At 32.6% G+C, this 22131-nt stretch overlaps 1 protein-coding gene across 1 annotated transcript; it reads left to right on the forward strand.

Annotated features, from left to right (window-relative positions):
* The first annotated feature begins 15057 nt into the window (after positions 1-15057).
* LOC131635576 (serine carboxypeptidase-like) lies at positions 15058-18497 on the forward strand. Its single transcript, XM_058906211.1, has 9 exons — positions 15058-15434; positions 15659-15827; positions 16016-16135; positions 16346-16489; positions 16568-16721; positions 16817-16905; positions 17557-17815; positions 17896-18029; positions 18234-18497. The coding sequence occupies exons 1-9, from the start codon at positions 15133-15135 to the stop codon at positions 18360-18362; spliced, it is 1500 nt and encodes a 499-aa protein (XP_058762194.1). The 5' UTR covers positions 15058-15132; the 3' UTR covers positions 18363-18497.
* The last annotated feature ends 3634 nt before the right edge of the window (positions 18498-22131 follow it).

The following is a 22131-nucleotide window of genomic DNA, read 5'->3' on the forward strand; positions in this document are numbered from 1 at the left end:
CACTATTTACACATTTATAATATTTAGTTGGTTCAACCAATCGTTAGTTGGTTTAGTGATAATTGACGCTGAACTTGGTAGGGAGGACCACGGTTCGATCCTCGCAGTTACGATCCGAAGGGAGCTGGAACCACTTGAATGTCTCTTATTCATTTGGTTGGGGAAACAATTATGAGGGGGCAAATTGATTATTGCATTCTCAATCTTATATTTCCTTCGTACTTCATTATTGCATTGTCAATGAAACCTAGAAGATCACCTTGGACAATATTTCAGTATTGTGACAAAGGTAAATAACATGCTACAATAAGAGTTTTAATTCAAGTATTCTTAAGTATTAAAGAAAACCAATTCTAAACATGTCTAAGTAGATAAGGCTTTACATAATGAAGACAATGGAGAAGAAACTCCCAAACCTTTTCAGAAAAGAAAACTCTTTTTAAAAGTCAATTTTCATAAATCACAATTTAATTCTTCAAATTAAAAACAAAAATCTTCACAAGAACACTATAAAATCTAATGAATTCCCTCACAATTACTACAACTCACACTTTCTAGTTTAGAGTTGAGCAACACTTAAAAATGATATTTTTTTGAAGTCGCGATACTTGATTAAAAGATCTGAAAAAATTGTTGGGTTGAATATGATCATAAAATTGTCTAAAAGAGAAGTTGAATAGACCTTTGTCCAATAAAATTTCTTTCAAAAGTTTTTCAAAATTAGAGTATAAAATTCGCGAGAGTTGAAGTTTAAAAACATTTTAAAAAGGAATTTTGCAATTGAATAGATGTATAAATGAATTCAATAATGACACGATTATAATGAGTCAACCAACAAGCAATATGGTAATTAATCTAATTAAATTCAAAGACGTTCAAATGAAATTTGATTAATTGATACAACAATCTAGAATTGCATACTTTCAAAATAATAACCAGAAGGAAATATTTAGCCGACTTGATCTAACACAGACTACGCTTAAACATGAAATTGTTATAAAGCAACAAAATCCTAATCACATGCAAACTAGAAAACAATTACAACCTAAAAACATGCACAATTTATACACATTAAAAAGAGAGAAGGATAGAGAAAGTGCACACCATAATTTATATTGGTTCAGTGCATCGTCCAATGGCTATACAACACAAATATGAATCTTGATTTTCTTTTCGTTTGTACACAATTCACTAGATTACAAATTCTTCAGGATCTCCAATCTTGAATAAAACACCTTCTTAGAACCATATCACTCCAACATTTCCTTCACATCGATCTTCACCCAGCCCTACCAATATTCCCTTGTCTGAGTTTTTGAACTTGTGGAAGGAGTAAGGTATTCCAAGATCTCTTGGAGAATAAACTCTTTTTTTTCTTCAAATAGATGTCAATCATCATAAACCACAATCACAGTTTGATTTTTCAATCTGAACAACAAAAAATATTCACAATAACATAAGAACACCTAATGAATCTTTTCACAGCTAGATCTCACACTCTCTCATAGAATTAAGCAACTCTTAACAATTATATTTTTGCCTAGAGGTTAAAGATGAAAATTTCAAAAATATCTCACACAACACTTGTTCAATCTGAAGAAATCAACACTAAAGAAAGTTTTTATTCAAGGTTAATTTGAGAGAAAGTTTGTGTGATTGACAAAAACACTCAAAAAATTTCAAAGATAATGAAAGTTATCTTTTATAGAGAGAAAGAAATTGGTTTTTATATGTGTTAGAGATAAAACACAAAATAGGTGTAAAAACAACACTTTGATTCGAGTCAAATGCAAAAGGATGATTCAAATCAAGCGAGAGAGTGATCTGAACCAAAATAAAAGAAATTAGAATTTTGCTAATTTGAATTGAGTCAAGTGATTTGAGTCAAAAAATCTATGATTTATGTCACGTTTTACGAAGTGAATTCCAAAATGAAAAGTTCATTCATTATTCAAGTCAAACAAAGTTGTGATTCGAGTCAAAGTACCTTTTGATTCAAGTCATGAAAGGTCTTGATTCGAATCACACATTTAGCGTCATGTTCCAATTTTCATAACTTACTCATGATTGAAGTCAAGTTTTGTATGATACAAATTATGCTTGTATGAAAATCTTGATTCAAGTTACAAACTTGTGAATCAAGCCATCTTGCACTGACTTTTGTCAAATGCTCAATTTTAAAGCAATATAAGTGATTTCAACCTAAGAGAGAATGAGAGACAACTGTGAGAGATTCAAAATACGATACAACAAAATATGGTAAAATATTAAAACAAAATCTTATACAAATACCCACAATGCAATTTCAATGATTATATTGCTTTATTCTTCTGATATCATCAAAATCACATGTGAATTCACAGTTACCTGCACAATGCATAAAATCATAGTGTTGACCAGGACTAACATATTAGTTCAAAATGACTAAAGACAATGTATCTTGGCCATCCTTAAAGACTTGAGTTGAATTTGGTTGTCTTCGAAGTTCAGTGGAATCAGGTTATATTCAGAGTATTCATTATTGTAGGATTCGAAAAAGTGAAAAGTGATTATTATTATTATGGGGATCGTGCTAGCATTATTCTTCTATAGTGACCTTAGGACAAACATGTTTGAACAAACAAACTTAGTGAGAATCCCACTTTGATTTCTCTTCCCCAATTTAAGAAGCATAAATGAGTTTAAATTGCTCTCACTCGTTCCACTGTAAACTCAATGAATTCATAAAAATTGATGAAATCCTTTAAATAATCCACTATCGGTAAAAGTTCTGATACGCTCCGATGGTATGGTCTACTCATCAGATCCGAATTCGAGTGATACGTCACATGATGCATGTGATACAAGTTCGAAACCAGGGAGAAAGTGAAACAACTATTTTGTGTTTGAATTGTTGCAAGTAATGTGCCATATAACTTTGTTTTCGTGCAAACAAACTTCAACGAATTTTATGCGATTGTCAAGGAGGACGAGAGAAAATGTATGAAACGTGACATGGTTTATGTTCTCTATGAAGATAATTTCTACATCATCGACTTTGGCTGCAATGGTGCAATCGACGAGGTTGTTAGGTTTTAGAGGACATGGTGAAGGAAGAAATTGTAGCCATTGGAAATAAGGTATACCATGTGAACATCAGTCTCTACCTTAGAGTCCCCCTTCTTATCCTCGTCACAACTAGTAGTGGTAGATTAAACTCGTGGTGAATATAATTGTACTTGTACTGAGTACAATAGTGGAGACATTGTACGTGATATGCAAGGCTAGAAGTTTTTTAGGGGTAGTGATTTTGAATAAGTGATTGTCTCCTTCAAAACCCTTTGGACGAATATATATAGCTTTGGTCCTCCTTTGAGGGGTGTAGATCTTTACACTTATAAATCGAACCACATAAAGCTTAAAATTTTGACACTAGACCAACATGACAAATGCCTTACCCTTTTGACATAGGAAACATTAGTTTTACCCAATCGAAGATTTTAAAACACACTTGATGAGTCGTTTCTAATGACATCAAATAAAGTGGGGACTCAAGATTATTGCAGAGAGATGATTTATCAATAAATCAAAATAAATAATATAATGGGTTAATATCATTTTACCCTCTTCCATATAGGAGACTTCTAGTTTACACCCTATAAAAAATTAGATTTCAACCTTACCACATGAAAATTCTGTTCTTTTAGACTTTTAACTGAAATGACACACTCTGAGTGCATTCATGTCGTGCTCAGTGGCAATTTTATTTTGTTTTTTAATATTTTTAAATTACAGTTGTACCAAATTATGCCATATCACTAATATATAAATATTTTAATTTTTTGAACATTTAAATAATTCTCAGATACCATGTATTTGTGTCCTTCATCTTCTCCATTTTCTCTTTTGAATAAAAGCAAAAATTTGCAGAAAAACCTAAAGTGTATTCTTCTTTTTATATCACTTATTCGTTAGTGGTCGAGGTTTAACTTTATTTCAATCTCAGTTCTTCCTATCACCACCTTCTTGTATTGTGAAGTTAGGGTTTCGAAATGGATGGTAGTAGAAATTCATCAATTGAAAATTCGAATGGAAGAGAAATATCCATATATGGTTGTAATCTATTGATGAATATGCGAGTTTCAAACACCCAGAAAAACCCAAGAGAAAGTTTTGGAGATGCAGAAATTTTGGAAAGGTATGTATTATTCAAAATAATTATTACAAGGTACTGTAGATCTTATTCTTCCACAATTTCTTGATGTGTCACTTGTTGTTTAAGCATAGTTACATAACTTGTGACTTGTTCATCTGGGACGATGAAGTTGATGAAATGTCATGGAAATATCAAAACAAGGCACTGTCCACAAGTGAATATATGAAGTACAACAATTGTGAAGTTATACTTGGCTTTCTTAAATAATTTAGCAATGATTTTGGGAAGGAGTTTGGCAAAGAATATGGCAAAGAGTGAAGCTCAAAGAACGTTGAAAAAATGAAGAAGGTGTTGCCATAATGAAAAGAAGAAATGTTATTCGCTAATGGTTGACCTTATTATATCATGCTTGTTGTTTGGTATTGTTTACAATATTATGTAACTGTCATTTAGTTTTAGTGCCTCAAAACTTCAGTGTGATGTTGTTTTAGAACCTATTAATTTCAATGTAATTTTAATATTTGGTTTAATTAAGGAAGGAGATTGAAATATGAATTAGAATCATTGTAATGATAATAAATTTGTCATAGCATAAAACATTACGTAAAGAACTCAAAATATCATTACATAAAGCAATTCAAATTATCTAAACTGTCTTAACAAAGCAGTACAAAAGTACTACAAAAGCACTAATTGTGTAAAGTGTCTTAACAAAGTAGTTCAAAAGCATTACAAAAGAAATAATTATGCAATTCTCTTAACAAAGCAGTACAAAAGCGTTAATTGTATGTCTCTCTTAACAAAAAACAAGCGATTGTGTAACTGTCATAACAAGTTCATGTATTTCATTGAGTTAATCTCCTAGAGCTGTCGTAACAACTTTAGGTATTTCATTGAGTTAATCTCCTAAAAATGTCATCCAAAGATCTCATCACCCTAATGCATGTCTGTACCCTAGGGTCTGGTACAAACACAACAGGTTCTTGAGTCAGAGTTCCCTCTTCATCCTCAGGTATCAACATTGGTTATTCGTTGCATCCTCTTGGCCCTTTCATTGGCTTTGTTTTCAAAGTCCTCAATCTGTCACTTGATCTTTTAGTAACCTCATATTTCACCTTCCTTATTGGATTTGAATTTTTCTTGACTGGAATACTTCTTCTATCTTCAACATTGTTTCGAAATTATGTGTAAAACATGTCACCAGTAGCAACTTCACAAATTTTAGGTTGACCATTTGTCTCATCATCAAATCTCTAATTAAAGTACCTCCACCAAATTTCTTCTTGAAATTGGCATATTGGTGTCTTAGTCACAACCTATGTTTAATTTTATCAAATATATCTTCAAAAACACTTACCAAATCCTATAAATAAAGTATAACACACCATATCATAACACACAAAATATCATAGCCTAATTTCGTAACATAGTTATATATTAGAACATACACAATAACATACATGTCACATACTGTCATACCCCAAAATTTGTCCACCATATTCAAATATTCAAATTATTTCAAAATTGGATTTTTTATAAAATTTTGAGGTCATTCACATTGACGTCTTGATTTTTATAAATATTCGATTTAAAGTCTATTTTAAAATATGACAATTTACTCTTAAATTATTTATATTTTAATAAATAGCAAAATGTTTTCCCATGCTTCATACACTTTCAATTGGCTTTTATTTCAAACAAATAATATAGTACAATTGGTAAGGAGGTAGGGTTTGCAAGTACAAAGTCTCAGGTTCGAATCTCACTTCTAACACTTTATTCTTTTATTTGTTTCTAACTATATATAGTTTTAATTTTATTTTCATTTATATTAAAAAATCACAAAAAAATCATTTTTTATCATTTTAATTTTAATTTTCGTATTAATTAAATAGGCATTTTTTAAAATAAGCAATTTTAACTTTTTATGCATTTTTAGTCAAAAAATCACCAAAAATCATAAAATATTCAAAAAATCCAAAAAAAGAAGTTTTTAATCTTATTTGTCCTATTTTTAGCACTTTTTATAACTTAGGGAACAAGTCAATCTTATTAAATTAGTTTGATTTAATTTTTTTATTAGAATTAAAACAAATTGATTTTTGGACTTTGATTTGATCCATAGTTTTACTATAATTATTTTTTTCTTCTAACCTAATTCATGATCATAAATAGGACTAACAATTCTAACCCTGACGGGGGCTCTCTTCTCACAAAAACAAAAAATATTTTCTCCTACTTCTCCTTCTCCAGGGTTGCAATTCCGGTTGCAGCACAGTAATAAATTTTCTAGCCTATTCTCTCCTATTTGCTCCGAATTTTTTTCAGAAGTTCAGAAAAAATCGTAGAACAATACTCCTTTAGAATAGAATTCTAAAGGATTTCGACCTCAAAATCACAAATTCATCTTTTTTCTATTTTATTTGATTTAATTTCTATTTTCATATTTTCAAAAAAATCTAAAAAAATTGTAGTTTCGCGTTCTTATTTGATTTGATTTATAATCAGGTTTTTATATTTTTTGATTTTATTTTAATCACTTTTCTATTTTTCCATTTGTTTTCTTAACCGTAACATTGCGTTGGTTTATGAACAGGTTTTCTATGGATTGACAAGTGGATGGTACCCCAATTGCTTACCTTTTGGTATTTGGCCAAATCAAGGTACCTCCTTTGGCCAAATGGGAGCAGGTGTCAATTCTTCCTTACACTTATTTGTTTGCTTCATTGCCCTTGAAAACCTTGGTAAAATCTCTTTTTTTAACCATTAATTTTATTTTTAGGTTTGTTCACTAACCCTTAAGTTTTAAGATTTATCACCGTAAAAACCTAAAAAAAAACCTCTAACCCTTTTCCTTTTTAAATAAAACAATGACTTAGTTTTTTAGGTAAATTGATATAATTAGTAAAATTAGGATTAGGCTTCCCTTTTAATTTATTTTAATCAATTAATTTAATTTAGCTAATTTAGGTTAGGGTCAATTTATTAATCGTTTTAATCAAACTAATTGGTTGCGATGGTTAATAATAAAATAATTCAATTCCCAAAACAATTCAAATAATCTATTAAAACACATTTATTTGCTAATGGTGATAATCGAATCAATCGATTAGAATAATTAGCAATTCTTTATTTAATTTGTTAATTATGGTGATCAAACCTATTGATCATCGCGATTAATGAAACATATAATAACCAGGGTCGTACGCCATATTAAAACACAATTTTTTTTACAAAATTACAATCTACGAATTTCAAAACTGCGATAAGGTAATTCAAAATACCTTACAAACTACGAATTTCTAAACTGCGATAAGGTAATTCAAAATACCTTCACACATTCATACTAATTCTAAGGCTACAACCCTGCCCCGAACTACGTAGACTCTGATCCTCTGTAAGAGGTACGTAGGCACTTGGATAACCAAGGCGAGTCCCCTTCCCCAAACCTCAATTAGGTTTTAAATCTCATTTTTCACCCTATTTATTTTCTTAGCTATAAACCCTTAAACATTTTTAGCCACAGACCTTTGCCTTGGACAAAACCTTAGGAAAGGGTTAAGGGTGCTTAACACCTTCCCTTGACCTGATTATAATAACTTACCCAAAATTCTCTTAACTGCGTAGGGTTTCCTATTCGCCCTGGTAGAATAGGTGGCGACTCTAAAATTATAACTTTTTAGGGCAGGTTGCTACACATACCTTTTATCGGTCTAAGATGAAGATGTATCTCATATCATGGCCAATATCATCCATTAAAAGTTATAAAAACCATCTTCAACTTTCTTTGGTTTCTAATTCAACCATTATAAATGCCAATGAAAAATATTGGTTATTTGGGTCCCTTCGTACAACTATTAACAACTGACCACCATATCTTGTCTTCAAATAGAACTATTCACACCAATAAATGGTCCACACCCCTCTCTGAAACCTCTTTTGCATCTATCATAGCAAAATTAGAAAGACTCAAATCTTGGTTTAATTGATGGGTTGGGTCTGTCTACATTAATCTTAACATATTTCCTAACACATACTCTTCTTAACTTAACTAATCAATGAATACTTTCTAGATGCATCTCTTTCAACTATTATCTTTGTTATATCCTTGGCCTTCCATAACCTACTTGGTGTGAACCTAACTGGGTAATTCTTCCTCATGTCTTGAATTATATCAGTAATCCTAACCTTCTCACTTGTCTACATCTTGTTTACCACAACCTTTGCAACCCACTTAGACTTTACAATTCTATTATTCAACACCTAAGCACAAGTGTGGGCGCCCACCCATGTTTTTATTTTTAAAGTCAGACTGCCACCTAATTTTGAGCATAAAGCCAAAACCCATATTTAGCCTTGCACTCTATCCTAACTGCTCATACCCAACTTAAACTCGTAGTCCTTACCTAACTGCTCATTCATAAAATTTGGCTTTGGCAATTTTTCATCTTCAGAGGCATCTGAGTCTGAGCTACCCAATTCATCACTCACATATTAGTCTTTTTCCTTATCCATTCCTTGAGAATCCTTGGTTTTATAAGCATTGGCTATCCTTGCAGGTGCAATTACTTTAAACTTCTTCTTCTTTGGGGTCAATTTCTTCTTGGATGACTTAGTGACACAAATCTTAATCCTATATGACTTCCCATTGACTTCAACTCTATTTGTACCATATTTGGGCCTATCAACTTCAATTACTTCCAAACCATCATCCATTGTAGTCGTTCTTTCATCCTCTGTACCATCAAAACTAACCCTTATTGCATCATTGTCACTTTCTCCATCACTTGAATCAGTCCAACAGTCAATTCAATGCATTGAGGCTCAACAACTTTGACTTTGATTTCCTTCACATTATGCTCAACATATAAATTCTATTCAATATTGTTACTAACAACATAAGTTACAACATCTATAACACGTTCATCCTTGTTAGCTTTTAAAAAGAAATCATCTATACCTTCAAGTTTGCTCTAAACTCTAAACACATTTCTTTCATAACCCCAATCAGTAACCAATTTCAACACGTCAGAGACACCTAATTTTCACTATCTTGATCATATATAGTTGGTTGAATATCAACAATGAACTTACTCAGAAATGATATTAAGCCCAACAATCAGTAGTAAGTGCTACCCTGTTGTAGTCAGACTTAAATGAGGCCTTTAACTCCAGTTTCTCATCCAAGTGAAGTTGAAAATAATCTCTAGCTATTATACACATAAATTAGCTGGTAAATTGAGGTTGCATTACTTTAGAATAATATTTAAAACCTTTACCCTCAACTGCACTAAATGGTTGTTCATCTAGAATCACAAAAATTGATAAAAATTTTCTACAAACTTGCTTGTCAAATCTGGAGCTAATATGAACCAAATCAGACCCTTTTATAGTTGGGTATGTAAGAATAGTTAGGGTGAGATCAATTGACATAACAAGGGGATTCTTTGCATATATTTTAAAATGTGATGGTTCATGTTGCTGGTGCCATGAGTCCTAGGGTTACATAAGTATTTTTTGTGGCAGTATTTACAAGCTGTAGTTGGTGGTGTATCAACTAAGTCATCATGTAATCTAATAAAGTGTTCCCAGCAAGAAGATGATTGCCTAGAACCACTTGTATTAACTTTTATCTTCTTTGTAGGTCGAGTATTAACTAATTCAGGTCCAACAACTTTAATTGTTGTTGCTGAACCGACTTCATTAATGACATTTTGAGTAGGTAGATTTTGATTAGACGGAACCATCATTAAAAATGAAGGAGCCACAATCAATAACTACCAATCACATCACACATGGTCCCACAGTTCCTATCCGCCCCGCCTTTTTTTTAGCAAAGCAAAACTACGATTTCTCATTCATAATTAAAAGTTCAATACAAGGAGGAATTACATGAATAATACTACGTCTAGCCCGAGAATTGGCCGCCTTCGCTAACGAGTGAGCAATCATACTCGCTTGGCGTTTAACCAACTTGACCTCAAAGTTGGGAAAGTTATTAAGTAACAACTTTATATCTCTAATTATAGAACAAAATTTAGAGATTCCTGCAGAAACTGATTGAAAAGCTTGTACCATTGTAAGAGAGTCACTTTCAAAGATAATCCGATCAAGATTTAACAAAGTAATACTTTGAATAAGTTCCTTTAGGGCTAAAGCTTCCGCTTCAAGAACCGAAAGATTACCTAGATCCCACGCCACTCCTGTTGTGATGAAGTTACCAGATGCATCTCTAAGGCACCAACCTCTATTTTTCGTGCCTCTATTATTAAGAAAACACGTGTCTAAGTTGCACTTGATCCACCTATTAGGAGGCGGTTTCCATTGAAGGTTTTAACTATGCCCGTCGTTATTATTAGAATTTTTTGCGCCAAAAACCATTCTCTCCAGTTATGATATGCAAGCCAACCGACTTTGGATCCATCTTTGTGTGTATCATTCCATACAATATCATTCCTATTTTTCCACATGCCTTCAATCGCTACTGCAACTTGACCCACAATATTCCTATCTTCCTTGCTGCAAATATCAAGGATGAACGATTTTACATCATGAAAAGAATGAGTTCTATGATCAATAATATCGCTCAAACCTGCAGAAGTCCAACAAGTGTATGTGTCCGGGCATCTAAAGAAAACATGCCAAACATCTTCATCGTTATTACCGGAAAATGGACAGGATCCCGTACACTGGACATGATGTTGCCTAAGCCACATATGGGTAGGAAAACAATCCTGATAGATTCTCCACAAAATATGCTTTACTCTAGCAGGTGCTTTAATATTCCAGATGATGTTCCGATTTTTGTCGATAGATAGATGAGAAGGGATGTTCTTCGTATTCCTCCACACCATGTATCCCAATCGCATACTGTAGCAACCATTTTGTTCCTCCTTCCATAACAATCTGTCCTACTTAACCTCCAATACTAGTGGCACTTGAAGAATTTCCACTATAACATAATCAAACATATCCACTAAGACTCTCAAGTTCCACTGTCTTACATTATTAATCATGAGATTACTAACAGTATTGTCATACGCACCTTTCTTCTGAGGTCCACTCAAACATCCATCTCTTTTCCCTCTAAGCCAAGGTTCTTCCATCACCTTGATTTTAATACCGTCCCCAATACTCCACCTGCAGCCGAGCGTTAGAACTTCTCTAGCTTTCCACATGCTTCTCCACACATAGCTAGAATTAAATCCCAGCTTAGCATCAAAGAAAGAGGTTCTAGGAAAGTACCTTACTTCAAAGATGAGAGATACTAAGTCTTGAGGTTGAGTCATGATAAACCATCCTTTCTTAGCTACCATCGCCATGTTGAACGCTTTAAAATCATGAAATCCTAACCCTCCTTCCTTCTTCAAAACCGTGAGTCTATTCCATGACATTCATCTTATACCTTTATTGTTACTTCCCCCTCCCCACCAAATAGAGTTTAACATCTTCTCAATGTCATTGATCACCACATCCGGGAGAACATAAACACTCATAATGTAATACATGATGGATTGAAGCACAAATTTGATCATAACCTCCTTACCAGCTTTAGATAAAGAACAACTTCTCCACGAGTTGATTCTTTTCCAAATTCGATCCTTGATAAAAGAGAAAATTTCCTTTTTACTCCCCCCTATCATGGAAGGTAAGCCTGGATAAGTTCCAGTCCCCATAACGTGACGTACTCCCATTATGTTAGCAAGATCCTCCTTTGACGGCAGCGACAAGTTATTGCTGAAGAACACTTCGGATTTCGAAAAATTAATTTCCGGGCATGACGCGCCAACATAGGTTTTGAGTAAACCCATGAGTGATCTAACTTCAGATAAATTGGCCCTGCAAAATAGAAAACAATCTTCAACAAAAAGTAGGTTGGACACACTTGGTGCCCCTATGTAAATCTGGGTCCCGTGAATATCTCCTTTCTCCAATGCACCCTTTATAAGGGTCGATAGGCCTTCTACTATTAGAATAAAGAGATATGGAGACAATGGATCTCCTTGCCTCAATCCTCTTCCTGGTTCAATAGGTCTAACACTCTCAGAGTTAACAAGAACATTATAATGCACCGAGCTAACACATATCATCATCCAATGAATCCATCTGTCCGCAAAATCCATCTTTTTTAATGATTATTTCAATAATCCCCAATCCACTCTATCATAAGCTTTGCCGATATCAATCTTAAGAGCCAAATGCGCCTTGTTACCCTTTGTTTTTCTTTTAAGGGCATGAATAATTTCACTAGAAATCATGGTGTTGTTCAGAATAGATCGACCTCCACATATGTCGATTGTTCCTCTGAAACACACTTCTCCAACACCGTCTTCAAGCGATTAGAAAGTACTTTAGACACCACTTTATAAATAACATTACACAAAGCAATAGGCCGGAGATCTTTCATATTATTAGGCGGAGAGCATTTAGGAATCAAGCAAATATTTGTAGCATTGATCGATGTCTGGAAAAAACCTTGATTTAACCACCCCTTTCCTGCCCCAAAAATATCATCACCACACAAATCCCAGAAATTCCAATAAATAGCAGGGTTAAATCCGTCCGGGTCGGCCGACTTGTCCGGGTGCATATCCAAGAGAGCCAAATGAAAATTGGCTTTCGTAAAATCATCCAATAGCCTGTCATTATCCTCATCATTGATCACTATTTTGACATAGGGAATAACCTTCGAACTTTAAAAGAAGACGAACAGTCTCCAATTTCCTAGCTTTCGCTAAAGTTTACAACAAAAATATGATATCTGGATGGTGTTTCTGAGCTAACTTCTTCTAATTAAGAATCGCACGCGGGCTGCTTAATCCCCAACAATTCCAACTAAGAATTTTCACGAGTCCCGACAGTCCTGGCTGCCAGGACCTGCCGATAAAAAATGTTGAATTGCAATTGTAGCCTCTTCTGCATTCTCCAAGTCGTTCACTTTTCTACGCTTCTTATCTAACTGAGTGTTTTTGTGCGACTGCCCCTCCTTTTTGATGACGTAACCTTCCGTGGGAACTGATTGTTCAGGATTTCTACTGATAAAGTTGCTACTGCGATTAACGTGTTAAACAACACTGATGACTTGTGAAACTGATGCCTTGTGTTGACTCCCCTTGATTTTCTATTTGTTCAGTTTTGGATTGAAGGTTACTCGATTGACTACTACTGGGTTGGCACTGCAATTTTCTTCAATCAAGGTGGATTGTGAGATAAAGCTTTCAACCGACTGTGAATTTTGGGCAGCATCGAAAATGACAGTCTGCCTTGGCAGTTTCCCCCTGCATCATATGATTCTTCTGTTTACCAAGCAGTTGGGCAGCTAAGTTAGACTGTGAAAAGTTAAAATCCGCAACTGTGAAATGCGAGAATTTTGAACCATTTACTGTGGAATTCATAGTAAATTGAGGGGTTGCTGAGTGTGCATTAGAAACAACAAGAGTGTTGATTTTTGTCGGTGTAATTTGGAATAGCTGCGCCTGATTATTGACTTGTTCCATGATAACAGAATCAGAATCCGCGGCATTAGAGGTATCACGCGGACTGATTGCATCTTTTCTGAAATCGAGAGTTGCATTAATCCCTTATTGATTAGCAATTGTGACAGTAATAGGATTCGGCTTCAGACTGGAATCCTCCACACCTCCTTTCGCCTGTGTTTCCTCCGAATGTTTCTGCGATAATCCTTCCTCCATCACCAGATCACTCCCGTCCACACCAGCTAAACTCGATATGTCAGAATTAAACCACTTCGAAGATGTATTGCCTCCGTATTTACGGGTCTCAGCTCTGATTTCATTAGATCAATCCCTACTTCCTGTATCCTCCACCATTTCAAATCGAACCTCACATTTATTCTCAGTGTGTCCTAATTTACCACAGATGAAGCAGAACAAGCTTAACTTTTTGTATTTAAATTTCACCACACACCAATCCCCGCCATTGCTCTTAACACGCGTTAGCTTCTTCAATGGTTGTCTCGTATCTATTTTCACACTTAATCGCATATACTCACATCAGAAACTTGTGTTGTTATTTTTATCGTATTCCACAACAACTCCGATGAAATTCCCCATAGTACGCCCTACCTTCTCTATCATCATCCCTGCCGGTAAGCCGTGAAGTTGTACCCAAAATTCAACATGATTTAGTGGGATGTTCTCAATCTGTATACCTAATTGTACCTTCTCTAAGATCAAGAGATGGGAATCGAATGTCCAAGACCCTCCTTTTATAACCGATTGCATATCTAGATTGTGAGAGAATTGAAAGAGGAAGAGACCATTTTTAGCTTCCTTAATGTTAACACCCTTCATAGGCCTTAATATGTCTGCTATACGTTTCTTCATCGACTGAAAGTGTATTGCTCTATCACACATAAATCTTCCCACTAGGCACCGTTGTAAATCTCCGTTTTCATCTTCATCTTCATCCAAATCAAACCAGAAGCCATCCTCTACCCTTTCCTCATTGATAGATAGATTCTCCAAACCTTGTATTGCCATAACTTTCAAGTAACCCTCTGTATCAGACCGCAAGAACCAGGACAGAATCGAGACTTCTCATAAGAGAAGAAAAAACTAAACCCTAGCAGAACCCTAGGAAAAAACTTTTTATCTCTTATTTTGGATATATTTTTCCGCCCCACCTATTTAAAACTATAGAAAATCACGTGATTCAATCGTTGGGCCGTTTGGAACCACCCATTTTCAATTTTTTTTTTTTTATGTTGGATCTGTTTTTCGATTTTTGCTCACCCCTAATTATATTGAGATGATTTATTGAATGAACATAAACAAATAGTAATATAAGAAATAAATTTCAATTATGACATAAGTGTCCAAGTTAAATTACTAACTAACAGTTAGTATTTTAGTTCTCCTAGTTAGTTCCACGTGTCGTAAAAAAACTTGGATCTTAAGCAAACAACACCACCCACTCTCCCATTCCATTTCCTTTTTCACGCAAACCAACGCTCTCAAACATTGGCACACTTCACAATGACGACGATGACGACTACGTTCCGGTACTCATTTCTGATCCTCCTATTCCTGTGGTCCTCACCACCATCCTCCGCCTCTTTCAACAACGAGATAGCAGAACACTTTATCAGAAACCTCAACCTCTTCCCTCCTCACGACATCAACATCCTCGATAATCCTAATCTAAGATCCACCGATAACAAGATCGTCGAGAAGCCGCTCAGATTCCCAAACTTCTCCGGCCAAGACGGAGATGTTTCCATCGACGACTTGGCTCATCGCGCTGGATATTACCCCATTCAACACTCTCATGCCGCAAAGTAAGTTGCATGTTTCTTTTGCAACTGTCTTACTTTTGTTTATTTAATTAGTTGCATAAAATAACAAATGTTGATATTGTTTTCTTTTCATTGGATTTATTAATTTAATCATTTTATGTGTTGTTTAGTGAAATATGAATGTTGCAAAAAATAATGTGTTTGTATGATATATTATTTAAATATGATATTTAATAATTATTTTATTTTTGGTGTTTATGATGCAGGATGTTCTACCTTTTCTTTGAATCCAGGAACAACAAGAAGGATCCTGTTGTCATTTGGTTGACTGGAGGACCTGGTTGTAGCAGTGAATTGGCTGTGTTTTATGAAAATGGCCCTTTCAAAATTGCTGATAACATGTCCCTCTCCTGGAATGAGTATGGTTGGGACAAGGTATATTGCTTTCATTTATTCAAACACTTGTACGTTTAATTTATTCATTTTTTTTCTTCAAATTATTATCTGTGTCGTGTTTCTGGTGTTCGTGCTTTTGTCATTCAATTCAACTGTTTTTCGCAGGGTCTTGTTTTCTTGTGATTAGTATTTATTGGACTAAACAAATTGATTGTTAACCTTGGTAGGTATCTAACCTCCTTTATGTTGACCAACCAACTGGAACTGGGTTTAGTTACTCCACCGATAAGCGCGATATTCGTCACGATGAAGACGGTGTCAGCAATGATCTATATGACTTTTTACAGGTACTTGTCTTTTTCTGTGTTATATTATATCAGTCAAGTGTTCATTAATATCTGGAGTTAGATTTATTGTTTCTGGAACAATAATCATATTTGCGAACTTGCTTAATAACATGTTTCTCACTTATTGCTATATTTGATCACAACGCCTCACAGGCTTCACCTGCGATGCTGTGATATTTTGATTTAACATGTTTTCTCTTTTCTCTACAGGCGTTTTTTGCTGAACATCCCGAGTATGCTACAAATGACTTTTTTATTACTGGTGAATCATATGCTGGGCATTATATTCCGGCTTTTGCTGCTCGTGTCCACAAGGGAAACAAAGCTAAAGAAGGAATTCATATAAACTTGAAGGTCTGTTATGTAGTACACTATTCCTTATATATTGAAGGGCTTGGAAATTTGTTTATCTTATTTGAAATTGTTGAACAGGGATTTGCCATTGGTAATGGGCTCACTGATCCCGCAATTCAGTATAAAGCTTATGCAGATTATGCACTTGACATGGGCATAATTGAACAGCCTGACTATGACCGCATCAACAAAGTGTTGGTTCCAGCCTGCGAATTGGCAATCAAACTATGCGGTAACTTACACATGATGTTGTTTCATTTACCTTTTCGTAATAAATTAATTAGCTTTTGTTTTGTTTCTGCCTAATACTTGTTTTAATTCTTTCAGGCACAGATGGAAAAATCGCATGCACAGCTTCATATTTCGTTTGTAATACTATATTCAATTCCATCATGTCACATGCTGGAAATATCAATGTGGGTAACTGATTTGTTTCATCATATGTGTGGTTTACATGTCAGTAGTACTTTATGTTGTTAAGTTTACCGTGTGCGTACGAACCTCAAAGGTTAAGTTGATAGGTGAGAGCCAAGCAACAGATCAATTTTGACACAAACCGAAGCATGCTCAAGACTTCACAGAAATTTTGATACCATGTTAAAGAGCCACTTTTCTTAAAAAGCTTATTGTTGTTGAGTGAGAAGTGAAGAAAGGGGAGGATTTTGACTCTCCTAAACAAACTGCTCTTATCGGTTTCGTTTTGCTTTGCTTCCCAAAATAAGTTTTCTTGGAAAACAAATCACCACACTCCATATGAGGTTGAATTAACTGGTTTATCAGGTTGTGTGGAACATGGTTAAACATGTGAAACTCTTTCCCAAAATATGAATGGTCAGATAGGCATGCAGATAATTAGCCATTTGCCTAACCAACTCTGCCACTCTTCCTTTGAAATTTCTTAGTGGTGGAAATTTTAAATGATAAATTTATAGCAAATGTCAAAAAAGCTTTTTATTCTGCTTCTTAGTTAGAAGAAATTCACATATTGACATTTAATGGAGATTGCAAAGGATGTGGGCATATTCAAATTCACAATTTTGACCAGCAATTTTATACTTGTGCTGCAGTACTACGACATCAGAAAGAAGTGTGACGGGAGTCTTTGCTATGATTTTTCGAACTTGGAAAAGTTCCTGAACCAAGGATCTGTTCGGGATGCACTAGGGGTTGGAGATATTGAATTTGTGTCTTGTAGCTCTTCAGTTTATCAGGCTATGCTTGTGGATTGGATGCGAAATCTTGAAGTTGGTATTCCTGCCCTCCTTGAAGATGGAATCAATTTGCTTGTTTATGCAGGGGAATATGATCTTATCTGCAACTGGCTTGGTATGTATTTATGCTTGGCATTGAAGTATAACATTTCTTACTTTGGACCTTTAAGGTGTATTGATGAATTCAATAAATAGGTAATTCAAGATGGGTTCATGCCATGGAATGGTCTGGCCAGAAAGAATTTGTTGCCTCACCTGAAGTTCCTTTCATAGTTGATGATTCAGAAGCCGGAGTGTTGAAGAACCATGGAACTTTAAGTTTCCTAAAGGTATCTTTTGCTTAACTTTTTAATAATCACTTTAACCGTGATTATAAGAACTTCTTCATAAGTTAGGAATAGTACGAGCTTATTTTAATTGTGAAGTTATTGTCATTTAGATGTAATCCAGACTGTGTCTACTTCATTTACTACCGAATTTCTGCATTGGTTGGTAAATCCTGACTTAGTTTGGTATTGTGTAACAAAAAACAGGTTCATGATGCGGGTCACATGGTTCCAATGGACCAGCCCAAGGCTTCTTTAGAAATGTTGAAGAAATGGACTCAAGGAACCCTTTCCAAATCTGGAGCTGATGAGGAAATATTAGTTGCAGAATTGTAATCTCTTCATGCAATTAGTCTACAACAACTTGATGCAATGAAAAAAAAATGTTGAGTGGGATGTTTTTGTTCTACTAAACAAAGTTCATACTATCTAAAATGTCAGAATCAAGGCAATGCAAGAAAAGATTGATTATATTGTTTCGAGTATGTATATTTATATGCTTGTTCTGAGAGGTGTATGTTGCTTACTTCCCAAACTTCAACCTAAACTCATTATAATGCATCCTTTTTGTTAGAAAATATAGTATGCAAGTTTCCTTCTGCGCTAAAAAAGAGAGACTTCATAAAATATAAGTTGGGTATAGGCGAAGGAGTTGAAACTCATCTGAAAGGGATACTTTGTATGTGATCACATTAAAAGTTAAACGAATATAGAATCGGACGGTTATGATTAATGCATATATCAATTAAATTCTATTATTTATTATTTATGATATAAATTTTAAAAAACAATATTTATTTATAATATTGTATAATAATGATCATTTTAATAAGCTAATTTTATAAATTAGTCACATTAATCTTTCAGTTGGGTTTTATCTCTCCCAAATGGAAGGATCAACTCGACAACCCCACAATCCCATCAACTTGACAACCCCACAATCCCAATTTACAAGGATAAATGACATAAACTTTTCACATGGAGTTGAAAATGCATGGGCAATTTTTTCTCCCATACTTAAAAAAATTTAAATCAACCCTTCACCATTTTTTTTTTTAAATTCCAAAACTAGGTTCTCTCCTGATTCTCTTTCCTTTAACTAGAATTTTGTTATTTGTATTTCAAAGTTTTATATTAGAAATAAGGATGGAGATTCCATCCCAATTCTCTCTCTTTACTTTAATTAGAATTTTGTTATTTGTATTTTAAAAGTTTATATTAGAAATTAAGATTGAGATTCTTTTCGAATTCTCTCCTTTGTTAAGAGTGGGTTATTCCAACCAATTTTAAATCGTGAATATCTCAACTAATTCAATTCAATTTCGAGTCTTTTTTGGATCTACTTTGTGAATCTTCTTCTCATCATCATGGCTACTACCTCTCAAAAGTCACGATCAACATTGATCATGAAACTTGTCGGCAATCTATGTTGAAGCAAAACATTTTAATAAATTTAGACAAAACAAATTACCCTTAAGTGATTTAAGTGTGGATCTTCTTCTCATCATCATGGCTACTGCCTCTCCAAAGTCACGATCAACATTGATCATGAAACTTGTCGGCAATCTATGTTCAAGCAAAGCATTTTAATAAATATAGACAAAACAAATTACTGTTAAGTGATTTAAGATGGTAAAGCTTTTGGATAGTAAGGATGCAAATCAACCCGTAGCTGCTTAGTTTTGATGATGACAACACATGAAGTCAAGCAACTGCCAAAGTTAGCTCAAGCTAGACATATGTTTAAAGTCAAAACTGTAGTCCAACGACTCTCAAGTGAAGAGTTAGGTTTTATGATCACGGAAACATTTTAAATCTCGTCAAAAAAAACTCAAGGATCTTCAGAATGTGAAAGGAGAAAGTCCGAAAACTTATAAATATATTCACAAAATATTAAGGTTAAATCACTCACATACAAACACACTAAAAGCATTGATTGAGGAAGTTTTTAGTATAGTTGATAAATATCTATTTAATCTCTATTTATTTTATTATTTATTATTTTTGTTTAATTTTTCTTTTCTTTATTTTGTCTCTTTTGTGTATATTAGATATGCGCATTCAATAATGCAGATAAATATAAAAATAATAAATAATATTTGAATGATGTTTAACAATAATATTTCCATCACTTTTTCTTTTTGTAAGTTATTGTTTTATTTATTTGTAAAAAATATTTTAATTTATTATTTACTTTGTCTTTTTATGCTTAATGAGAAAAATGGCAAACTCTTCAACAATTGGATGATGGTATATATTTAACAGAATGAATATTACATGTTTTTGCAAATAGTCTATCTATCATCATTGTGTCTATCAAAATCTTATTTTTCAAAAAAAATAAAAATAATAGAATTGTGTGGAAAATTTATGTTGCTTCTAAAGCAAAAGAACAAGTCACCACCAACAAACTTAAATCAACAATTAAATTTATTAACAAACTTAAATCAACAATTAAATTTATTTATTTTTCAAAAAAAAATTATCAATTATAATTTATTTTATTTTTAACTCAATAAAAACAAATGTATATATCTTACAAATTTTAAAACATTACACATATTATAGCAATAATTTTTTTACATAAGAGATATTTTTTGTTTATAATTTTATTTCATTCATTTTCAAGAATAAAGGTGCAGATTTATTGAAATAAATAATATATATATATATATATATATATATATATATATATATATATATATATATATATATATATATATATATATATATATATATATATATATATATATATATATAATTTTATACACATTTTTATATAAAAAATATACATGTACTTTTAGTATGTCAAAATATTAGAAAACGGTGTACATCAAATAATATCTAAATTAAAAGATAAATTTAATTTAGGATTAAGTATATTTAAAAATTTTGTTAATTTTTTTTTAACTTTAAGGGAATTTTAGACATATTTATCCCATTAATTTATATGAATTAGTTCTGTAAAATAATCAGATGGACATTATTTAATGAAATTTTTTAGAAGAAAGAAAAGTAAAAATAATCTAACTTCAAAGGAATTTTAAACATATTTATGTTATTAATTTATATGAATTGATTTTGTAAAATAGTTTACACATGTATTAATCATAAAATTCAATTGCAAATATGTAGCTTGCTTAAGAATTCACATTGGTGAACAATTTTTAATAAAACAATGTAATGTTGTTGTTAACAAATTTAATGATTTGAAAAATATATACAATCCGGTTTTTCAAATATCATTTAAAATAATATTTAATATATTTACATTTTATATATTTATAGATCTAATAATGAGGTGTATAAGTTAAAAATTTAATACATTCTTTTGAGATAAATACATTTTTTAGGTACAATAATAAATATATTTTGAAACTTTAATAACCATTTTGAAATAATTATTTGAAAAGTTCATTACACTTTATGACTACATTGCCACAAAAATGTATATTTATATTCATGAAAAACAATGATAAATATTCATAAAATTTTTGTTGTGTTTTAATGAATTGTATAATTAATTAGTATAAAATTAATTGTATGAATATATAATTGTTAAACTCATGGAAATTTTATGAATAAAATTGTATTGAAATTTTATGATCTTATACACAATACATAAATATTATAAATATTGTATGATGGCAAAAATGATATTATTGTATTATCATAAATATATATTTGATTTATAAGAAACAAATATGATTGTGTTATCATAAATATTATATCTATAAGCTTAAGTTATATTAAATAGGAAAATGAATTTTATTACCTGATTATTAGACTCCCAATAAATAAATTAGAGAAAAAAAATATTTATAACAAATGGTGAAAGGAAACATTTCTAGATTCAAACAATTGCAGTGTTGTATGGAAACTTCTAAGTCCTTTATACATGTTTTTACTTTTTAGAGATTGTGACATAGTTCAAGATTTATGGAGTAAGTTTATTATTATGAATGATGATAATTTTAGTATTTATGTAGTTTTCAGTAATCAAAAATGTGAATTTTAATCTCAATTGTCCTCCATCAATACTATGAATGAAACTAACTCACTATATTTTTTAATGACGAATTAGTTATGGACTATGGTAAGATAG

Source organism: Vicia villosa, unplaced genomic scaffold (assembly GCF_029867415.1).
Source record: "Vicia villosa cultivar HV-30 ecotype Madison, WI unplaced genomic scaffold, Vvil1.0 ctg.001512F_1_1, whole genome shotgun sequence".
Classification (NCBI taxonomy): Eukaryota; Viridiplantae; Streptophyta; class Magnoliopsida; order Fabales; family Fabaceae; genus Vicia; species Vicia villosa.

Excerpts from the sequence above, each read along its gene's own strand:
- LOC131635576 (XM_058906211.1), top strand. The coding sequence starts at position 15,133 with ATGACGACGATGACGACTACGTTCCGGTACTCATTTCTGATCCTCCTA. Across the intron at positions 16,490-16,567 it reads GAATTCATATAAACTTGAAG|GGATTTGCCATTGGTAATGG; the intron begins GTCTGTTATGTA and ends ATTGTTGAACAG. Across the intron at positions 17,816-17,895 it reads TCTTATCTGCAACTGGCTTG|GTAATTCAAGATGGGTTCAT; the intron begins GTATGTATTTAT and ends TTCAATAAATAG.